We start from the raw sequence: 22708 nt of genomic DNA, 5'->3' as shown, positions 1-22708 counted from the left end.
CGAGCCACGGATTACCGGCACATCTCTATGGATTACATCAGTCGTAACTGCAATATAACTTCACCTGAAGAGAATCAAAGAGGATTATATTGAGCTAAAACACACACACGAGATTTTCTAATACGGACTCGCGTTTTTAAGAGCTCTTGGTCAAAATACAAAATAATAAAATGTAAGTATTTTCTTAGGTTTTATAGATAATTTCAGTAAATTCACGAATTAATTTTGTTACTATTTAAATTTATTTTATCTTATGTGCAGTTAAGTTTAGTGATTATTAGGAGATCGAACTATAAAATTTTCGATTGGCGATAACTTAATATTTATCTAAGTATTAAATAAATACAGACATAAGTAACGAAATAATTCCTAACAATGTTTAGATTGTTTAGTTTTGTATAATAGCGCAGCTAATTCGTAGAATGTATATAATACAAAGCAACCTCAATTGGTGCGTCAACATTAATTCAGTCAATTTATTAACCCCAGCCGGCAAGCGTTTCGATTACACGCACTGCGCCGGATTCATACACGCATAGTTTGTTTCCAGCATCACAAAACTAACGATTAATCTATTAATTATACTGAGCCAAAAGTATATAATGTATTACGTTATGTATCACTAAATATATGAACATCTTTTTAATCTCATGTCAACATGAGCCTAAACAATTTTCAAAGTCCGATAAAAGATTTCACCTAGAATCATCCCTCCACATTCATATTTAATGAGGTCAGCAGTAAGATATTAATAAGAAATATATTAATAATAAATAAATAAAGGAAAGCTTTCTACCAAGTGTTCTTCAAGACAAACAATAACCAGTATTGGCTGTATTATCGTAAGTGTTCGTAAAAAACACTTTTCCCAGCTGGGATATAGGTCACGCTGGCTTCCAGGGCACACGACATTTTCCCAGCTGGGAACTAGGTCATTCCTGGCGCACCTCTAACCCAGCTCTATACAGCTCACTTGGCGCAATGCCGTGCTGAATACCCCTAATTGGCTTGTTAGCTTTATCGCGAAAAAATCTTACAGGCAATGTACATTACGGTTCCTATCTTACGTTTAACAATCCGAAATTCAATTAACTACATTTGTAGTTTTCACGTTAGTTAAAATGGTAAAAAGACCTTATTTGTAAAAAATAATTAAATAAGTATAGTCAAGGTTCAAATCATTCGGTACCAAAAATATTATCAAATCAATTTTAACATTATATTGCTGGTGTTAAAATATTTTATCTCATTATTTATCTACCATTAAGTATATTCTGCATTATTTTTAATTGGTTTGTTTCAATGATTACATACATAAACGATATTTGAAAGGACAAACAACTCACGCACATTTGCTTCACTGGAATTGCGACATTGTCTATATCTCATTGCAAGAAATATGATTCAGGTTTGAATCACGTTTCTTTGCTTTGTGATTCTACGTTTTGCGCAAAATAAAAACATGAAACTGTCAATCTACTCATTATTTTTCTGTTATTCAAAAAAATATTATATTCACTAGAATTAGTTTACATATTTTTATAGAAAATCAAATCTGGCTAACCAAACTTTAAATAGTTTAGATCTGTTGTGTATCGAAGAACAAAAAAGAACAAAACTCGTTGTAAGCAGCATCTGGTATTATATCTCTTGTCATTTCCGGGATTTATTCACCACATGTCACTGCGTCCATTGTTCTATATCACAGCACATAAAATAATTTACGAAAATAAACATATGTAAATGTGAAAACTAAATTCAAACAAAATTAAGTCAACAGAGTCATGAAATATATTAAAAGTCTGTAAAGATTTTCAGAATCTTTTCTGCTACCGCAATAAAAATAAAATGTATTTAAGTCACTCGAACAAGTCGTTCGGTTACCCTCATTTTAATATTTCGCCTTTCTTATTATGTAAATCCTTCGCAATCATGAGCCATCCCGAGTCCTTTTAAGATTGAGTGGTGCTTAACGTGATTGCGGACTCTATACAAATGCAAAACAAATACAATACATTCAATTGCCAATTTTTCCAAAAAGCTACTGAATTTCTTCTTTTACATGTTAAGTTGTCATATATTGACAATTCTTAGCTTCGGGACGAAAAAAATGTTAAGGTTCGCAATAAAAAAAACACAATGATGGGTTACCAAAACAATAAATCTCGAAATTTACCAATAAATCTGATTCAATCTTAATTTCAACGATAACATAGCTACACTTTTTAATTAAGCTTCGTTAAAGTTATAATTTGCAAATTAAATTATGTTTCAACTCTTTCCTCTACTTCGTTATTAGTTTCTTGGAGTTAAAAACAAAAGAGCTCTATTTCGTGTAATGAGGATATTCAATTAGTAGTTGGTAATGAGATTAGCTCGGCGCTGGAGCGCATATTATGCATCTTGCCTTCTCGAGACAGAAAGCTCATTGCAAAACAAATCGGAAAATACAAGTACCAACTATGCTCCCTCCATTATCATAATACTATAATCGCCTTAGCATTTTATGAATAAGAAATTCATTTTAAAATATTGCGACTGACTGCAGTCCAAGAATATCAATAGCAAAACAACTAATATTGTTTTAGGAGTTGAGGATCTTACGAGTAGTTCCTAAGAAAGGATTAACTACTCAAGAATAATATGTGTATTAATAGTACATGCAAAAATTCATATGGAATTGGTAAACCACTAGTGCGATGTTATTTTCAATACTGTTGACATATTTTCCGTTCACAAATCGTCTATTACACGAAAATATTCCTTAAGCTTTCCTTGGCGTTGAAATCCATAAAGTGACGTCATTCGACCCACTTCCAAACAAGTACGAGAAAACACCCCGAATAAAGGAAAAGGTTAGACGTCGCGCAAACACCGCTTCAGTGGGTTACGATGTTTTCAGGGCATATCTAAAATGATCGCGACAAGAAAACGCGGCAAGTTTTATTTGAATCCATAAAAAGGGAATAATACTGAGTGGATATTCAGTGAGCATGGATAATAAAACATCAGAATGTTTTCTGCTGCCTCAAGCGCCATCTTTTGCTCGTTACAAAATGACATCAAAGTTATGAAATATGTAATTTGTAGAAATTTATTCGTCCTATAAGTCATGCTGAAATAAAAAGTGATATAATTCTTTTCAAACATCTTAGCGGCTCAAGGTCGTCGGCGCGGTGCGCAGTGCCCTCACCCAGCATCCCGCTACGCCCCACTACACCTAAATATGTTTTGTGCTCCCCGACTCACACTAAGTAAGACGCCGCTAAGATATCTGAAAACTATTATACACACTGTATACAAAAGGAAAAATTGGTTTTATCTAATATTTACAACCACACAATAAAACAAATTTAGCGTACTTATTAGGTTCAGTTAGAGCGCGAATAAAGTGCAAATAACGTGAACAAATAGTGAAACAAGTAAAACGAGAAACGTCTTTTAAGGATTTTATCACATTTCTCTTAATCATAATTATGGACGATTCACGAATTTCAGTTATTTATTAACTAATATTCTTTTAGAAGAAGATGGAATTCTGATTAAGAAAATTGTAATAAAAAAGTTGTAATTTGAATTGAACATTACGAAATCTTATATTACTTTTATTTAGACATTACAAAGATGTTTCACATTACAGTGTACATTATGTTTTACATTTATAATAAAAATAAAATGGTGATATTACAAAGTTTGCTCAAGTAGTAATTTATGTAAAAGCTTGTACATTTTTGTGGATATTGCACGATAAGACACATAAATGTTTTTATTTGCTATACACATATAAAACGATTTATGTGCCACTTTAAATATTAAAACGGCGTGAGTACATGAATGTTAAATGCAATAACCTTTTAAAATATAGTCCCTAATGTGTACTTTATTATTATTTACTTTTCCAATAATACATAAACTTTTTAAACTTTCAGGGCCTTGCCATAAAAAACTTAGTGTTTCAAATACATTTTAGCTTAAACATATGTCAACTCTTTTATACCGTCTAACGCCCGGCGCGTAGGCCTGCAAAATGCGATCTTTACCAATAAATAATGAAGTACTTATACATAAAACATTGTGGTGATACTTATTTATGACGAAACATATAACCACAGTGACGTCACTAATATTAATCAGCAGTGTTCAAGTGATTAAAACAAGAATTTAACTAAACAGTGATTGAAATTTATAGAATACTTCCAGAATAAAAACCTTAAAGATGGAATTAAACTTTTTTTCCATGATGCGACAAGAATATCAGAAACCAACCTTTGTATCGATTAACAATATAACAAAAAACACGCTCCGATGGACCGGAAACTCGTCTCCGTGATAGAAACAATACGAAGCGATACTATTAAATACAAATACAATGTGAATCTTACTTAGATTTCCTTATACTTAAACATATTTTGTTTGAGCGTTTGAAAACCACCAATCAACTGGCATTTAAACGATTGCTAATCACTCAAAAATTGGTCACTAAATGAGACTTTATCACACTAAATCTGCACCAAGGACCATGGGGGACCACTGAACATTTTGAATGCATTGCATACACAAACTTCCCCAATTTAAATAAATTATTAACATGACAATAATTATTGTACAAGTACGTTTTTAACTGTACAGTTTTAAATTTGTTGTGTAATAAAAACAAATGGAACAAAGTGAACGGTAGCCGTCGATAAAGAGGCGAGAGTAATGGTGTTAATAACCTTTTCCTTGTGGGAGAGCGCAGTCAGGGACAGTCGTTAGCCCGTCAACAATATCGGGCAATCGGAGCTATGGTGAAGATGTCTCGGACAACTCGACTTGATGCTACGCTCCGCAATGAGTCATGCAACAACTGTGCAATTGACTGTAATCTTTGTTTTTCTTTTCCTACAAGTGTTTATACCCTACTTATACTAGAAGCCAAGTAAATAGGCAACTAACATAAAAATGAATTAAAAATACACTCACAAACAAAAGACTTTATGGTCTTTTACTCTTTTATTAATTTTTACGGTCTTTTAGTTTGTAAGTGTGTTTTGAATCAATAAAGAATTTTTCCTTTGTATTAATATATAACGATAACACAACTCATTTATATAGCACAGCCGAAATCAACCGACTTCGACTATTCTAACAGATTAAAAATTCCTACAGGCATCCAATTAAAACAGAAATCGTGAAATCGAAACGCTTTCAATGTTCTATCTATTCAAATAGATTATCTAATATTGAAAGCGTTTGACTATTTGCCAAGCGTTATAGATCTGTCGTGGATAAATTGAAACAATGAAAGTTCAACGACCAAATAGCGTAACGGACGGAGGCACAGGTTATCGAAAATCAAACTCGTTAGAAATATCTGAGGTGGTGGTATTGTGACGTTTATTAACATTACTTATGGCACCAATAAATCGACGATAAGCCTCGACATTGACGTCTTTGTGCCCGTATTTAGAATTCTATCGCACGAACGAAGCTGTCTCGGAATGATGGATAGGTATATAGACTTGAGAAAGTTGTCTCAACAGTTAGATTCAAAGTGATTGAAAACTTTACAATAATTTCATAATTATACTTTCAATAAAATTTGATTTCCTCTTCTTACATATTACAACAAAATAGTCCAAAATCTTTGAACCTCAATGCAGAAATAAAAATTCGCCTTATCTTAAGATCTCAAACGGGCTTTTAAAATGTCTTCTTATACTTTGGTTAATAAAAACCGTATTAATGTATAACTGTAGACTGTATAACTCTAAATATTTTATGACATAGTAAGCGGGTACAGTGAACCGGTCTACCGCACAGAAAGATCCTGTATTGTTCCCGATAGACCCGTGAAGACCGGCGATCAGTCTTTTGTCCGACCGTCCTATTGTCTGACATCTATACAAACATAGCTTTTTCTCTTAAACGTGTTGACTATTTTATTATGTTTCTATAGATATTTCTTTCAAGTATTCTATGTTGTATTCAATAGATTATTCTAAAATAAAAAATACCACCAGCTATGTAGAGACTAGGTTTGAAAGAATACAGTTTTATGTGATTTTAACTTGCAGGACTTTTCATTCTCGATCGTAATGTACCAGGAGAACATAACATGTTGAAGCATCATTAACAATAATTCATACGTTATTTTGATCACAATTAATTTTCAAGCGAATGCGGATCTCTCATCGTTACTAGTTTTTTTATCACTAATCGCGCGACCGTCACAACTCCATTAGGGTAATACAGTATTAAGAGCTTGTTTTTTCTACAGTATGAAACTTACTAATGTTCACTGTAATAGTATTTTAATAACAACTCACTGCCTAGTGAGTTCGGCTACATATTACTCGAATTGTTTGCGTCGAACTCCACTTTAGTTACGTCAACGTAATGTAATGCTTTGTTATTACCACCATAACAATAGGCCCGTATAAAGCATGTGATTTGGAACGAATCGGAAGCAAGTTTGTCTAATTATGAAGAAATATCGAAACAAAATTATAGGCACTTTATGAATGTATACCAGTTAAACTTTTGAACTTGATTACATTAATTTTCTAAGCGCATTCTTATTTTATAAAGGCAACGTTTTTAACGACAAATCACAAGACTTATTTCCGCACTTATATTCATTAAGTGATCACTAAGGGAGTAATTTAGTATAAGATTTAAGAAGCGAGCCTATTTCTTTCTCAAAAGCCTGCAACACATATGCAGTTCCTCTGGTGTAGATATCCATTGACTCTTATTGATCATCTCAGTGTCCGCCGCTTGTTTGCTCCCTTCTCTTATAAAATAAAGAAATTAAAAGTAAGCGTCCGTTTAAGTTTTAAGTTAACGACTGCAGCAGTAAGTCAATCGCTTTACGTTTTCTTACATCTCGTCGACTCGAAGTCGATAAATAATGTCAAGTCAATGCTCGGTACAATTTAATAGGTTTATAGTAACATTGAGAACAACAACCCCTTTGTGGTGTTTAATGTAAATACAGTTATTATAGCGTCGCGCACATTTACCTTTGTTTACAAATATGTAGCGCTGTTTGTTATAATTATGTTGCTTAGTTCATAACGCTAGGGGGCAAATTTTGAAGTGGGTAATTGTACAAATAATTAAGCACTCAACCATACAATTAAGTATTTACTATTAACGTTTGGAACACAAGAGAAATTAAAAGTTTGTTAACCTTTAAGATTAGAAAGGTTGAGTTCGTCTATACAAAAATGTTTCAAGTTTAAAGTTCAAATGTTTCAATCTTACTAATATTATAAATGCGAATGTTTGGATATATGGATGAATCATGTTTGTTAGACAGTATCTCCAAAACGGCTGCATGGATCTCGCTGAAATTTGGCATAGATTTAGAACATATTTTAGAAGAACACACAGGCTACTTACTAAATTTATTTACCCCGAGGACGTAGTTGCGGGCGATAGCTAGTCTTCTATAAAGTCAACAATGTTAAAAACATTGATGATATATAGAACATTGTTGAATTTATAGACATTAACGTTGACATAAACAACAATTACACAACCGTATTTAAATTATGTTTTAATTAAATCAATCATACATCATGTTTAAGATTAAATAACAGTATAATTTTAATAAGACAATTAACATATTGTGCTTCATAATATAAATAAAATTACTTATTTCCTTATAATCCAGAGATCTCTACCGGATTAATAGGGATTACTATTTCCATCCAAACACACCTCTTTCCTTTCTACATTTATTATGTAACAAATGAATGTTTCAAACTCATGGAAAGCAACAAGAACAGTAACGAGATTCTCGGAGAGAACAAACAAGACAGTATCGGGTGTATCCGGAGACAGCGAGCAAGCAACTAGGTCGAAGTACGATGGGAAGTCTGCTATCAATCATCTACTAGATAAACTTAAGCCCTATGGAGTGCCGGAAGACAGTAATCTTGACTCATTACTTGAGAATATTCAATCTTAACGCTGTGCGGTGACGAAACAATATGTTTTAGCAAGTTACGCTACCGATTGGCATAAAGCCAGATGTATTAGTAGGGCTGCCACTTTTTGGACCTGAACGTCCACCAAAATGGTGCGAAGAAGATAGTGATATAGCGTGGACCTATGTTGCTCTAACACTGTGGAAAGGAACACAAGGAGAGTTCTGCCACTCCGGGGTAGTAAAGTTCTGAGGAATTGGAGATCCAGAGTCCATCTTCTATTTCGCTCGAAGTTAACCACGGAACGGGTTATAGTGGTGGGACATGGGATCTTTTGTAGATTTCCCGCCCAATACCAACAAAAAACAGGTTATCACTGTTGGTAGTGTTAAACAAGTCGCTTTTTCTAGGATATTCGAGTCTAGGTTCATTAAAAGTTGTCAACCCTACGTACTAGATTTAGCCAGTACATCTGCATTAGTAACACCGAGAACTACGCTACGGAAACTAGAACTAGAAATATGCAAATTTAATCATCGTACAACCATGGGAGAGTTTAGATGAGTTTCCTGGGTACATTTTAGCTCTGTGCAATTTGCATTGTGACTTATGAATTATTTAATTAATACTAGACACAAACTTTGAATAAGTTCCACATTTTACTTAATTAATAATGGCCGAAGAGAATAAAAACATTTTTTTTATTGGACTAAACATTTTTTTGATACAGCATGTTTTGTGTCCACAAAAACATCTCACTTTAACCTACAAAATTAAACTGCTAAAATAGACTTTAATAACAATAAACAAAAACAGCTGACGTCGTAAACAAAGGATTAGTTTACCAAACGTGTAGCTCACGTAGTAATATAATCGCGACATTCGATGGCAGCAGACGGTGAGGTATCGAAAGGGTTTCCTTAAATGGACCCCGCTCTGATACATAGCACGCCAGATGATTCACTACTTGAAGGTCGCTCCTACTTCCTGCATAATTACCCGCTACGTTTAAACGTTCACTTCCTTTACTTACTCGTACTTAAATTATACGCACCTTTGTAAGAATAAATAAGAATTTTAATTATAATTAACTTTACACAGATGTCATTTATTATGCGCCCTTGTCGACATTGAATATATCATTTTTTTTGTTCATAAATAGTTACCTTCGTTGATAAATGTACAAATACTACTAACTACTGAGATTGTATTTTATTTTATAAAAAAGAAAGTGAACTGAGTTCAGTGGGCCTAGCACGAATATTTGCGATAAGAAACTTCGTATCGTCATTGTCAATTATATCAAAATTAGGATAAGATTTTTGGTGTACTTTACGCCCGATGGGGGTACTACACAAATTTCAATACAATTTTTGTCGATAACGATACGATGTCGATTGCACAACTATTCGTGGTAGGCCCACTATAGATTTTTTAATGTAGAAATAAAAAAGACACAATTGCTTAGATATTAAAAATCAAACGATACAAAATTAATTTAAGTCGGCATACAAACCTGGTTAGCAGGGCGGTCACGAGTGTAATTATAATAAACGTCATGCAATGATTGTCGTGTTTGAATAGGCTATCACATATAGGAACGTTGATTGTTCTACATATAAGAGCCTGTACGTTGGCTGTATGTTCGGCTATATCGGTCGTGCGTGACGCTATCGAACCTTATGTTGTGTGACGAGTAACGTCAAACAATTATTTACTTCGTCCCGCATCAGTAAACAATAATGTTGACACGCTTCGTATATCAATCGTAAATATTTCTTAGTATAGAGAAAGGCTAATATGGCATAATCAGTTTAATGTAAGTAGAAAATACATGCGTTACCGTATTGTTGGACGAAATTTTATATTTTATTTGCTTTTAAACTAGCGAAAAAAAGTCATTATCCGTGTTACCTTAACATAGAAACTTTTTTCCTCAATATCATCAAAGCAATCACACTATTATACTAGGACTATCTTAGGTAATGTAATTTAATAATTATTACATTTTGTTTTTAATTAAACTGGTAACATTTTTATCGTGTTCGTTAAACAGTGGCGAGCCGTCTCGTCGCCGTCGCGGCGTCGGCTCGCAAAGTGTACTAATTACTTTCGCCCGCGGGAACTAAATAACGTTAATGAGACAGTCGGCCAGCGACGCTTTTATCATCAACTTTTGCTTTATTTCTCGGTCACAAATATCGATTTACTGCAAACATCTTCAATACGAGATATGACTCATCCTATAAACAAGACAAGAAATCGTAAATATCTTTGTAAAAGGAGTAACAACAACTATGTCGGGAAACGAATGGAAGAGTACTACATTTAGAGCTGATCGTCCAAAGGAAAAATATCTAAGACGAACACATTTTTACACACCACTGGTAAGTTAATACTAGAAATTCGAAACCAACAACTAAAAGTTTTCCTTAAATAAATTCCAAATTAAGTAGGATCGTATTTGTTTCGTAACGAATTTAAAATATACAAACTAATGGTTGAGTTCAACGGCCTTCGTTAAAAAAACAACAGCCGCCCTAAAATCACAACGAAGTAACCAACCTACTTGTTAGTCCGGCAAGAAGGTTAAATATTTACATATGTAATTAATAAAATAAAGCTGGAATTGATGAATATAATGCTACATTTCCATCTCTATTGTTTATTCTAGTGAAGGTTGTAGTCGACTACTAAATATATAATGACTGCCACAAGCAGGATCCTCCTTGGTGTAGATTTCTCATATTAATACTTACTACTATCGCCTTCATAATGAGTATTACCATAACAGAGTTCACAGAAATTGATGACTGATTAAGTTTGACCGGTATAAAGCACGCGTTACGACTGTGCAGATAACAAGTTCCGTACTGGCCGATACACATAAAAATACGATAAGATAAAAGTTCGAGAACCAAACAAACTACGTTACGTTATAAATAACCGCATTACATCATAGTCCGTTAAGGATATGAATTTATACATTCAACCAAATAAGTCTTAAAAATCAGTTTGTACCAACTTTTTATTTTAATTTCAACTATTTTATTAAATATATAGGAATAACTGATAGTTATACGTGTAATATATGTTTACAAACACTGGTACATTCGTAGCAAACTATTATTTTTAGTCTTACGATATTATCATCTCTGTGTAACTATGGTTACTGTATTTAATTTAATTATATTTATCATCCGGCCTGTTATACGATATACTTAACTCCTTTGCGGTATGCGCTAAAAGTTATGACCCATAAAAATAACATAATAACACAGTTGATATAACGTTTAAAATAACTGTTCTCGATGTATTACGCGATACTCCTTATGTGGTCTGAGGAACACTGTTTTTATATGGTTAACGATGTCTCGCGAAAGATATAACAGTACAATAAATCAGAATGCCAAACTCATTTATCTTTCCATGGAAACGACAAGGATGTGGTAATTTTTTATGTCTCTCGCTATTTATACGCCGCTTTCGCTTCATGTTTACACTTCATAAAAATATTGGTTTGTTTTAAAATAGTTAACGGATTAACGTAATAAGGAGATTAGAAAAAACTGTTTTATCTATCCACTGGATGGCGATATACGTGATAATTTAGCACTTTTTTTCTTTTTAGTATATTCAGTCATGCCCATTTCACAAATACGTCTAGAAAAAAGTGCAAATCTACAGTGGTCTGAAACTGTCCCGGTTTCTCTACTTACGCATTATGTAAATAGGTCTTTAAAGACAATTGTTACATCAACAATCTTCTATTTTCATAAGATAAGATAGGCAAACGAGCAGCGAGAACACCGAGGTGTCGACGTCTATGGAAATCTGCAGTACCAGAAGAACCGCAGATGCGTTGAACAATCTTCTGCGGTGTAAACATTGTCTAAGTTATAAATTACACAATAACAGATAAACTTCTGTTCAGCAGTGGACGAACCCAGGCTGATTATTATGATGATGAAACTTCTTTAAATAAATGAATAACAATACTTAAATAATTTGAACCACTATATGAATGATCCTAAATATAGAAATTAACCACCATAATGATTCTTAAATAATGAAAATTCCTTACACAGTGTGAAAAATGTAACCTTAAAAAGATGAAACTGAACATCTTCCAATAGTGGACCAAAATAAATTTAGCACAATATTATTAATGTTTAGAATAAATATTTTAAAAGTATCATGGAGTTAAAAATACCACATCAAACAAACTGAGCGTGAAGCATCTAATAGCCAGGGCCCACATCGTACTAAAAATAACATTAACTGACATTAGTAAGTTTCTAAACGATGGAAAATTTTATACAGACAAAAAATTAACATTAATTTACTTTGTCAGTCGTGGCTTTATTTGTAAAGATAGTTATAAAAAAAATAAACATGAACACATGATTGGCCAATTTAGTATTCTATTGATTTTAATATTTAACCCAAGTAGTTAGTTGCCATAAGCAGATCTTTGAGATATGAATGTAAGGTTATACTTAATTTAAATTAAACATTTTCTTTTATTAATAGTGCTGAGAAGGGATCAAAAACTGAACCGTTTACATCTCTGACAGAAAGCTATCTGTTGTCTATATCTCTTATCGTGGGTTTCTGAGACCAAATTTCCGTTAAAACATATTGTTATCTCTCTTTTGTTAAACATAATGAAAGGGATGATGTTGTTTTGTACAGAGATTTCGGTCTCCGAAACCAACGGATATTGAATTTGGAATAATCTAAAGATTTCTATAAACAACATCGCATACATTTAGATAAAGTGTCTAACTGAAGTAAGTCCAAAACACTTTCAACGGATCGTTTCGTTCCAACGTGAAAATCCTTCTGTCTGCTCATTTATAACAAACGCTGAATTTAACGTCGCTTACATTTTATTTTGTTTACCATACTTGGTGTACTTTTGTTGTTTCTTCGCTGAGATATCTTTTTAAAATGGTAAACTGAATGCCGGCAGAACTTTCAGAGAAGACAACTTTTAAAAATGATAGTAAATTCTCACATAAGATGCTAACCTTTTCCTCTTCCTTTTTCGACTCAGTCTATATCTATACTTATATATAAAGAAGAAAGATTTGATTGTTTGTTTGCATTGAATGGGCTACGAAACTACTGAACCGATTTGAAAAATTTCACTGTTGGGAACCTACACTACCCGCGGGTGATATAGGCGGTATTTATTACTAATTTTTTTTTTTTTAATTCCGCACGGAGAAAGTAGCCTTCAACTGTTAGTTCTATACGATAATTTTTTTATTTAGTATAAAAAAAAACTTTACTCAAATTTTAACACATTACATTTAAAATACAACAAATTTAGATAAAATTCCAGACATGTTCATTTGTTATCAACTGCATTTATCAATATTTTTATCTACAAACATTTTAATAAATTAATATTTTAATTCCATAGTTTTTAATCGGGCATATTATCCAAAATTCCAAAACACGTTGAATAACCTCTGCAAATCACGAGTTAATTAATTAGAGTTTAATAATAAAACATACGACATCCATTACGGTGCGCGTAATCCAAATATAACTCTGTGTGCCTGCCTTGTGTCACATGTTCCGTACATTTAATAACAACAACACTCGATACATAATCTAATTAAAGCGCACAACCAAAATATACAGTTTATTTGTGTAACAAACAAATTGTTTATAGATAATGCTATTTCTGAATACTGTAATCATAATCTCCCTGTCCCCCACTGACTGCCTGTTTCCAACCTTACTTCTTCTCTTTTCAGCTACTTAACGCTCTCTACTGGGCATAGGCCTTCCCCAAAGATCCCAACGATATTTGGTCATGCTCAACCCTTCCTCACCCTAATAATATTATAAAAATGACGTTTTACATTGTGTTTCATTACACAACTATATTATATGCTGTTGTTATAATGTCTTTATTGTTATAATTGTTATAATGTTTATTTACAGCCTTTAGTTCGAGGGATAGTCCTAATCCTAAGTATGTTTTCCTAAACAATTAAAATTTTATTAAAAATATTGAGAAAGAAAAATTTTTAATAACGACAATTCAAGTGTAAAAACAGACACATACAGAACGTAAATGTGAAAACGAAATTAAATTTAGATCTTTTATACTTATCAAGTTATTAAATTATATTAAAATGTTTTCTTAAAAAAAATATCTCAAAGCCAATTGTAAAATACTCACATAATCTACCGAAGCTAAGGGACAGGCGTTTCCTGAGCTTTTGCATTTTGCTCATAGCGCCTCCCCTTTTTTCTCTCATTGTCACGCCTGCGAACAAAAAATACGATTCGATAAACACAACCGTCAATTTGAGGCAAAAATTAAACACAAACAACGCAAGCTTTATCCAAAAATAAAGATAAATCAAAACACAACATTTAATGAAAAAATATTCCATAAACAATTTTGAAACGCCAATAGCATAATATTGGTTTGTTACGTTTTCCATCATATAGCCTTGTGGCTTTTACCGTGGGTTTCTGAGACCAAAATTTCTGTATAAAACATATCGTCATCCCTATCATTTTTTTTTAAAAAGAGAAATAACAATATGTTTTAAACAAAGATTTTAGTCTCAGAAACCTACGATTAAACAGACAAACCACAGTTAGCATCAAAGGTCTTATTAAATTTTACTCGAAGACGATGTGCGATCTTAAATCACACAAAAAGACGATACTGTTTTTGAAATTTCCTAAAATGCCAGTACAGAAAAGTAAAAAAATTCCCATGGGATTTTCGAATCGTTTATTAATACCATAATAGATGATATAAACTAAGATTTTACCTGAAAACTTTACTTTGAAAATCCCATTTACAGATAATAACCCTAATATAGACGTATACACACGGGTATAAGTAAAACGGATATGATAGCAAATTACCTTTCTCTCAAAGCAAAGGGAGACGGGCTATAAAGTAGGGAGATCACATAATCCCCAATTGATAACCCGATTTACAACCGCTAGTCATGCTAACACCACCTCTTAAATAACAATCTAATAGACAATAATTCCTTATAGAGGGCGTTTGCGTGTTCGCGTAAATTCTTATTCTGAGCAACAGTTTTTTTTCGCTCTTTTCGCGATAGGCGGAATATATGTTTTCATTTTCATGAATTATTTGTATACTCAGTGTGCTCTTTATGTATGTGAATAACACTAACTTTGCGCATCGTACATTTACAGTGGAATAGTTGAAGGTTATAAGCAAAGACTACAAACCTTTGTTTAATAAACGATTACTCTATGTTTTTTACGTTGAATATTATCAATAGCCCTAAACGAAATGACAAATAAATAACCACTCTCATATTTAAATAATGTAGCATAAAGTATATAACAAATAACAAGGAATTAAAACAAAGATATTGTAAACATATAAATACACTTAGTAATAGCAGCCTTGGAGTTCGTTTTGTTGGTTCGCGATTCGCGGAATTCCTTACTGTTATATAATTTCAGTACGTAACATTTGAATAATATACACAGGAATTAATTTGCGATGATATCCTTGATGATTATTTAAGCTACAGAAGATAACAAAGTATTTCAAAGATCATAAATTATACTGTAGTGTTTCCAACGCCTAATTATATTTAAAAAAAAGATGGGAATTATTTTAAAACGAATATGGCAAACTATAATGTTAAACAATAAAAAAAGACTCCATAATAAGACTCTCGTCATTCCACTGGACATTGAGAGACAAATCACTTGTCATGGAGATTCAAACGGAATCCAAACTCGATGTGGTTGCGTCGATTCGTTGCGAAATTCCTAGACCACCTTTCAACTCCATCAACAGATCAGCACCATGTCATCATGATATTGAATTATCACGCGATTTATACATGTATGCAAAATTTCAAGTCAATCGGTAACTGGGAAGTAGATCAAATTTAATTTGTAAGATAAGATAACAGACATCGGGACAGGTGAAACTAATTAAAAGCTTGTAAATAGGCTTTAGTTCTATATTCCTGTGAATATAAATGAATTGATAAAAATATATGTTCGTAAGTATAAATAAAAATCCAAATCATTGAAATGTCTAGAGAGGAATATAACCAATCATGACGTAACACAAATGTCATATGACACAGTGTGAGGTAAGAAAAAATCTTATAAATTGTAAATCTAAATACTTAGTGATTGCCTGATAATCGTCATAAGTATACTTGATAACTAAAACGATCTCAGATTTGATAACAAAGACTATTTGTAAAAAAATCTCCTACGCAATAGATAAAATGGAAAGCGAAATCAGAATGAGACAGATAAAATGCTACAACAAATAACTAAATTTTACTGTATTTTACAGTATAATTTGTGTATTCACTGCCAATAAACTTATACGAAAACATCATGACATCATTTTCGTTTTCCGTTTAAAACAGCGATAGAAATATGTCTCTGTAAAATCACGGTAAGAAATTTATACGTGAAGATAAATTCAAAGTGGATTACGATCTCAATTAACAACACGTCAATAAAAATTGTAGTAATTTTTACATGACACTTCATTGCGTTTCCTAACTCTTTGTACAAAAATATACTAAAAGCCGAACTAAAGTAAGATAATAAACCAGACAATTGTAAATACAGAACATTATAGAATAGACAAAACAATGGTTGAAACATTGTTTATACGACACCTAGTACCACAGCTGCATCGGCTCATATCAAGCACATCCAATGCATTGTTTACAATTTGAAACGGATGCGACGCCATTTGTATCAATATGGAATTTAAACTTGACACTTTTAAATTATTCAATATAAAAAATATTTACGAATCAAATCAAATTGTCTGTAAATCAAACGTCTGTTGAACTGCGTTATAAATATATATTTTTAGAGATGATAAACATATCTACATTACGTATACCATTTACTTTATTATTTCAGTATTACATTAGGTACGACTCAATGTAGGAAATAAGCTCTAACAAGAACATCCAAACTTGATAAAACAATATTTTATTATTTCTTTTGATAACCTTTCTTCTTCTTTAATGCAGCACTCTCCATAGTCGGAAACATCTATGTGTGTCTTGTAAATGAAATATAATAACAGGAATATAAAAATTCGGACTAGGTTTCCTCTTAAGAACGGAAACTTCCAAAAACTTTAACGTAACTTCCGATATCTTTATTAGCGTAGAGGCAAGTTTTCGAAGTATACCGACGTGAAGATATCAAACTGCTATTTACTCCGACAATGTCTGGTCGGACGGCGCTTGCCAAAAGCGCGTTTGGCGCCGCCGCGTCGCCCCCCGCGTCTTCGAAGATATTTAATTTTATATTCTTTTATCTCTTCAGACACCGCGAGCCAAAGTTCGACGACTTTCTCCGACACTTGACGAAGTTAACTAAATATTTTTTGTCTGCTCGAATGTAGACCGCAAATTTTATTTTCGCCATGTGTTATTGTAAAAGTTTTTATCGCCTCACATTTAGTGCGTCATATTTATACAAGCACATGACCTCGATATGATGACGATAATCAACGAAATACAGACATCACAAATAATCAAAAAAAGATCGATATTAAAATCGATTAATAATTAGTCAGACTGTAGATTCAATCGCAATCGGTTTCAAGTAGTTTGACTGGAATCCCAAGCGATGCGAGTGGGAACCGCAGTTGCGAGCCATCCGACCGGTTTATCTCAGACAAACTGCATTGGATCCGACTGTACTGGCCTAGAAAGCGAATCGCTCGTTGGAAATTACTCTCAAGTCGCAAGTAATTGAAACCGACAAATTCTATTTTGCCGATGGTGCGACGAAAGTATCTCGTAAAGGTGTATCTGAAGTAAAGCATTTGATAGAAAATAGATTTATAGAATGAAAGACATTAACTAAGACTTGAAATGGCGGGCGAACTAATTTATGCTATCCGTACACGCAGCCAGCGTTAATTACACAGTATTGAGCCCTACGGCGCTGTTCTAATAACCATAGATAATTGAAATACAAAATATTTTCTAAATTATCAAACTTTTGTAAAGATTCGTAGAAATATTTCTGCAAAAGCAGTAGAGCTACTTTAATTTCAGACAAGAAATATTTTAATTTCACTACAAAGCCAAAAGTCCGTTGTCGGTTTTATTCCTGAGCGAAAAGAAATTAGGCACGATTCTAAACAAGTGCATGTGGATCTCCGTAGAAGCTTTAGGATAGGAAACAAAAAGAAGTAGTAGCAATTGCAGCAAGACAACAAAAGAAAAGCCAACTACAAAAGATTAATAGTGAATGTATACGACCTGTATAACTGTGCTAGTGTCAAGTTGTTAACTGGATTTACGAAGTTAATCACGGCAACAAGTAGATTACGGACAAGTTTAACACAGGTAGTCGTTACAAAGAGCTTTTACTGCACTATAAAGGTCACATTACGGACGTTATGAATGTACTTCATATTGTGATTGGAAGTGAGTAGGTATTAAGAGTAACAGACCAGGGCCGGCGTTAGGATAGGGCGCAGTTGGGCGATCGCCCAGGGCGCTGGACAGAAAGGTGTGCTATAGGTCTGCGAATTACACACTCTCACATACCTCCCTTCCATCACCCCTCTCTCCCCCGACATGGTTAAAAGAGCGTGCCGTAGAAAACGCTCAGGGCGCTTATAGAGTTAATACCGTTACTGGTTACGACAAAAAATATTGGGGTAAGTAGTCTCCCAAAATGCCATAAAGTTAAAAAAAAAAAACATTATTTTCATGTTATTTGGTTTGAATAATGATGTTGATTGATACGCCTGTATTATCACAGAGACATCTCCCTTATATCATCAAAATAATTTGAAGTTTTTTATGCAAACACACCCTTATAGCGCGTCAGTGAGCACTAGACCTTATGATAACACGGCCACCATATGCTAACAAGGCTCGCTATCTAATCTGACAAAGCGACGGCAAACGACAGCAACCGTGTCTGATGTACGCACATAACTTGTTAGCCACGTTGTATGCGTTGTGGAAGGCAAATGTTTGTAATGCTTATGTACATCGAAATTATAGCAGATAGGGACGAAGTTGATTTGGTCTTTGTCAGACCTTTAGTGTAATTTCACACTAAGGGACTGCTTAAGTATTTTAATGACAAATGTGGCCACTAATAGAAAAATTTACTGGAATCTTACGTGATGCAATGATATAATGCATTTTTAGACAATGCTTCTGTGGGGCAATTATTGTTGATTGTATTAGAGTAAATTTATAGAATTTTTTTAACATCAGAATATAAATATTTTATACGTTACGCTCATTAAACACAATGCAACAATTTCAGGGTATTTAAAAGGCGACCTGTGCATTTCGTAAATTCTTGAACCTTAAGATTTGACACTAGAGATAGAAAATAAAACGCGAGATGATTTAAGTTAGTAAATTTTTGTTTTCGATCCCTTCCTCCAAACCAAAGAGACAATCTCCCAGATAACAATCTTATTTTTATTATCTCGCTAAAATTTTCTCAAGGGCAAAAACTAAAAAGTATTTGGTAAACAAAACCATAAACATAATGAAGTAAAGCTTAATGATTCGAACATTGCCAAAACAAGTGTAGCCAATGAAATTTAAGAATATTCATTTATTTATTTGAGGGAGAGAGTGTAAAAACACTAAAAATACTATCTTACGTAGAATATATAGATTATTTCATCGTAAAATATTTCTCAGACTATGCCATATACGAAAATATGTTTTAACTCTCTTGGGTAACATTTAGTGCGAATTCAAGATCATTATCCGTTATACGCGATATAAAAAGCCAACGAACGTATATGTGTACGTCGATTGCATAAATTTACGATACATAAATATCCAACAAGCGAAATATGTACTCATAATTTGCCGCAACATCCTCGGCGTCGAGGCCGGCCGGAAACGCTACTTTGAACCTCACGCAAAAATGTAGTAAAGACCACAGAGAAATAAGAAAAATTTAAGTAAAGTATAATTAAAATAATTTGTTGTCTTTCTTTGAAATTATATTTAAAATTTTGTCTACATTTTATGGAATAATAAACGATATCTCAAAGTTACCAAAATAAATCATTTGTTAAACTGAAATGTACCTGACATTCCAAACTATTCTCTATCCTTTGTTACCTCTAATAAAACTTTCTTTCATGGATCCAAATATTCTGTAGCGCCTGTGGGATCTAAACAATGTCTACACTACAAGCAAAAGGCAATTTCAAACTAAACAACTTCAAACTTTACGTCTTTGGGCTTTACAACAGAATTCTTGAGGCAATAAGACGTCAATGGAGTGTCTCCGCAGACCATACAAACAGTAAAAGCTTAGCCACAAAGAGGTACAAAGCAATAACGAAAATACTACTCCCCACGGAGGTTCTGTAAAACGAATAAAGGGTTCAATCAGAACGAGCCGTAACAATAAATTGGGTAGTTGATGTGCCTCAGATATGACGGTTCCGCATACCGCTTGGCTCATTTCTACCTCCTACGCGTCCCCTGTCAGCGGGTGAAGCGACACATCTATATGTCAAGCAGATTATAAATGCTATTTCAGTAATATGTTGAAATGCCCTCGCGTTTGCGGGAATGAGGAAAACACATAAGAGTCATCGCTGTATTATGTTTTATTTGGATGCATATAACTCTGTTAGTAACCTTAAAAACATATGCATTAAATAAAGAGAATAAGACAGGTCAGACAACGATCAAAAAATCTTTAAAGTACTAGACACAATAGTATTTGCCTATGTCTCTGGTAAGTAAGCAATGGCCCTCAATAGGTCTCATTAATAATAAAAATATTGTTTATTCAACATCTGTAGAGATCCGTAGAAACATATGATGCAAAACATTGTTACATCATTCGATTGCACAAATCAGTAAGACAGCACATTCACTGGAGCTGAGAAAAACGTGGGCGCTGCAAGTTCAACGCCTACTCTCGTTATATCTGATGTCATGCCCCTTATTCTATTAATGTGCGTTTTACTAAGAAAATTGAAGATTGAAATGCAATTTTACTTACACCATTATCTAGTTGACTAAAGCCAGATAAATTATTATTAATTACTATTCAGTATTAATACAACACTGATTCACTATTTACTTATGATACGAATAAATATCAGTGTTTTTATTGTACTTAAAAACCACGTCAAGTCATAACCAGGCTATTGTTTTAAAACTTTATTCCGATAAAACACTTAAACGTTGCGAAATAAGTCTATCTCTGGCATCAGGAAATAAAAACAAATACTAAATATTGCAATATCTAACTCTATACATGTCATATATACATACGAAAATAATGTTCGTTATGTTTGTGCCGAAAACCAAACAAGGCACTAATGTTATCAATCAAAACGGCCCGACGCAACGTTATCACTGGTCGTCCCAAAAATAAATCGTAAGTACTATGTTCTAGTTACAGCGATACTACAATGACGAATAAAAAATATACGCAAACATTTATGAATTCTTCAGATTTATAATAATAGCCCAATGTATAGGAGTTATAACACTTTATTTTTTTCTTAGAACAAGACTATTATATTAAAACTAATAAGTAATGTAAATATATATCTCAAGATACTTTTAACTTGGAAATCCAACACTACAAGACCTACAAAACCTTAATTAAGGCATTTTAAACTCTATTCCCCTGCTCTATGACATATATTGGTAATACTATAGGTGTAGTGTGAAGGAAACCGGGTTTCGAAGGGTTAGCTGCTTCGGGGCGAGCCGTGAGCGTGCGAAAGTCGTTCGTCGACCTTGCGGTGCGGTGCGCGGGCGCAGCAGCCGCGTGCCATTCCACCCACAAGATTTGCTCGACTATTAACTGGTGCATTTACGATTCGTCTGTGTTTATATTTTTGTTAAGTTACTATTTTTTTGCTGCCACTGTAAGGTACGCTGAATAAATGTGATCTTTTAATTACAGTCTTAGCATACTCTACATGAATGCTGCACGTAGTCAAAACTTCAAAAGACATTAACGAGTTAAAAACATTTCACGTAGTTAAATTAAATAGATACAATCTCATATTCTTTGTATTAGCTTAATGAGGCTATCAGTTAATATTAACCTCAAAACAAAACTTATCAACAAAACAACGAATAATCTTCAGTATATTGCAAAATATTTATAACAGTGCCGTTTCATAGGCATTTTCAAAACTCGCAAACCTCATATAAAAATCTGTACCTACTAATAAGTCAACATTAGTGAAAGTTGTAATAGAATTAACCATTACTCATTTACCTCAATTTTCTATTATAAAGTGTTGTAACTTAGTATTGAAGAAATATACCAACGACAATGTAATGAAAACATTAATGATTTATGTAAAAAATATGCATATTGCATAAATTATACATCGCGAGTAATAAAATACTCTCAATATAAACGTACATAGTGAACAAGAATTACGTAACTATCATCGTACAAATACAACTAACGAACCACAATGTACTACATTAGAAAGGTTAAAGTGTAGGAAGGACGGTTTTCGTAATCAAGTAACTGCAACTGAGAATAACCAGATATTAAACCTATGAAGCTGTACTAATTAATGTAAATTTTAATTTAAACAAAACAAGTCGAACATCACGAAGAAGTTGAAAATCAAAACGAGGTCAATCATTAAAGATGGTTAATGTTACCAGTTGTAAAGTTACGAATGTTTTAATTCTATTTAACATTATTAAAATTAGGTATTGGCTATGAAGTACTAATTAGAGTAGTTAAATTTAAAGTTATTAGAGATAATATATTTA

The 22708-nt window shown here is 33.1% G+C and overlaps 1 protein-coding gene across 3 annotated transcripts in view; it reads right to left on the bottom strand.

The window, feature by feature from the left end:
- The window catches only part of LOC106718345 (cyclin-dependent kinase 14), a 65709-nt gene that overhangs the window by 22855 nt on the left and 20146 nt on the right, over window positions 1–22708 (bottom strand). For all 3 annotated transcript variants that reach the window (XM_014512411.2, XM_014512413.2, XM_014512412.2), the window contains exon 2: window positions 14119–14205. In XM_014512411.2, coding sequence (XP_014367897.2) covers window positions 14119–14205 — 87 coding nt within the window. The remainder of the gene's footprint in view (window positions 1–14118; window positions 14206–22708) is intronic.

The sequence above is a fragment of the Papilio machaon genome, chromosome 12 (assembly GCF_912999745.1).
Source record: "Papilio machaon chromosome 12, ilPapMach1.1, whole genome shotgun sequence".
NCBI lineage: Eukaryota > Metazoa > Arthropoda > Insecta > Lepidoptera > Papilionidae > Papilio > Papilio machaon.
The sequence above is the reverse complement of the archived record's forward strand: the minus strand, read 5'-3'. Positions and strand labels throughout refer to the sequence as shown.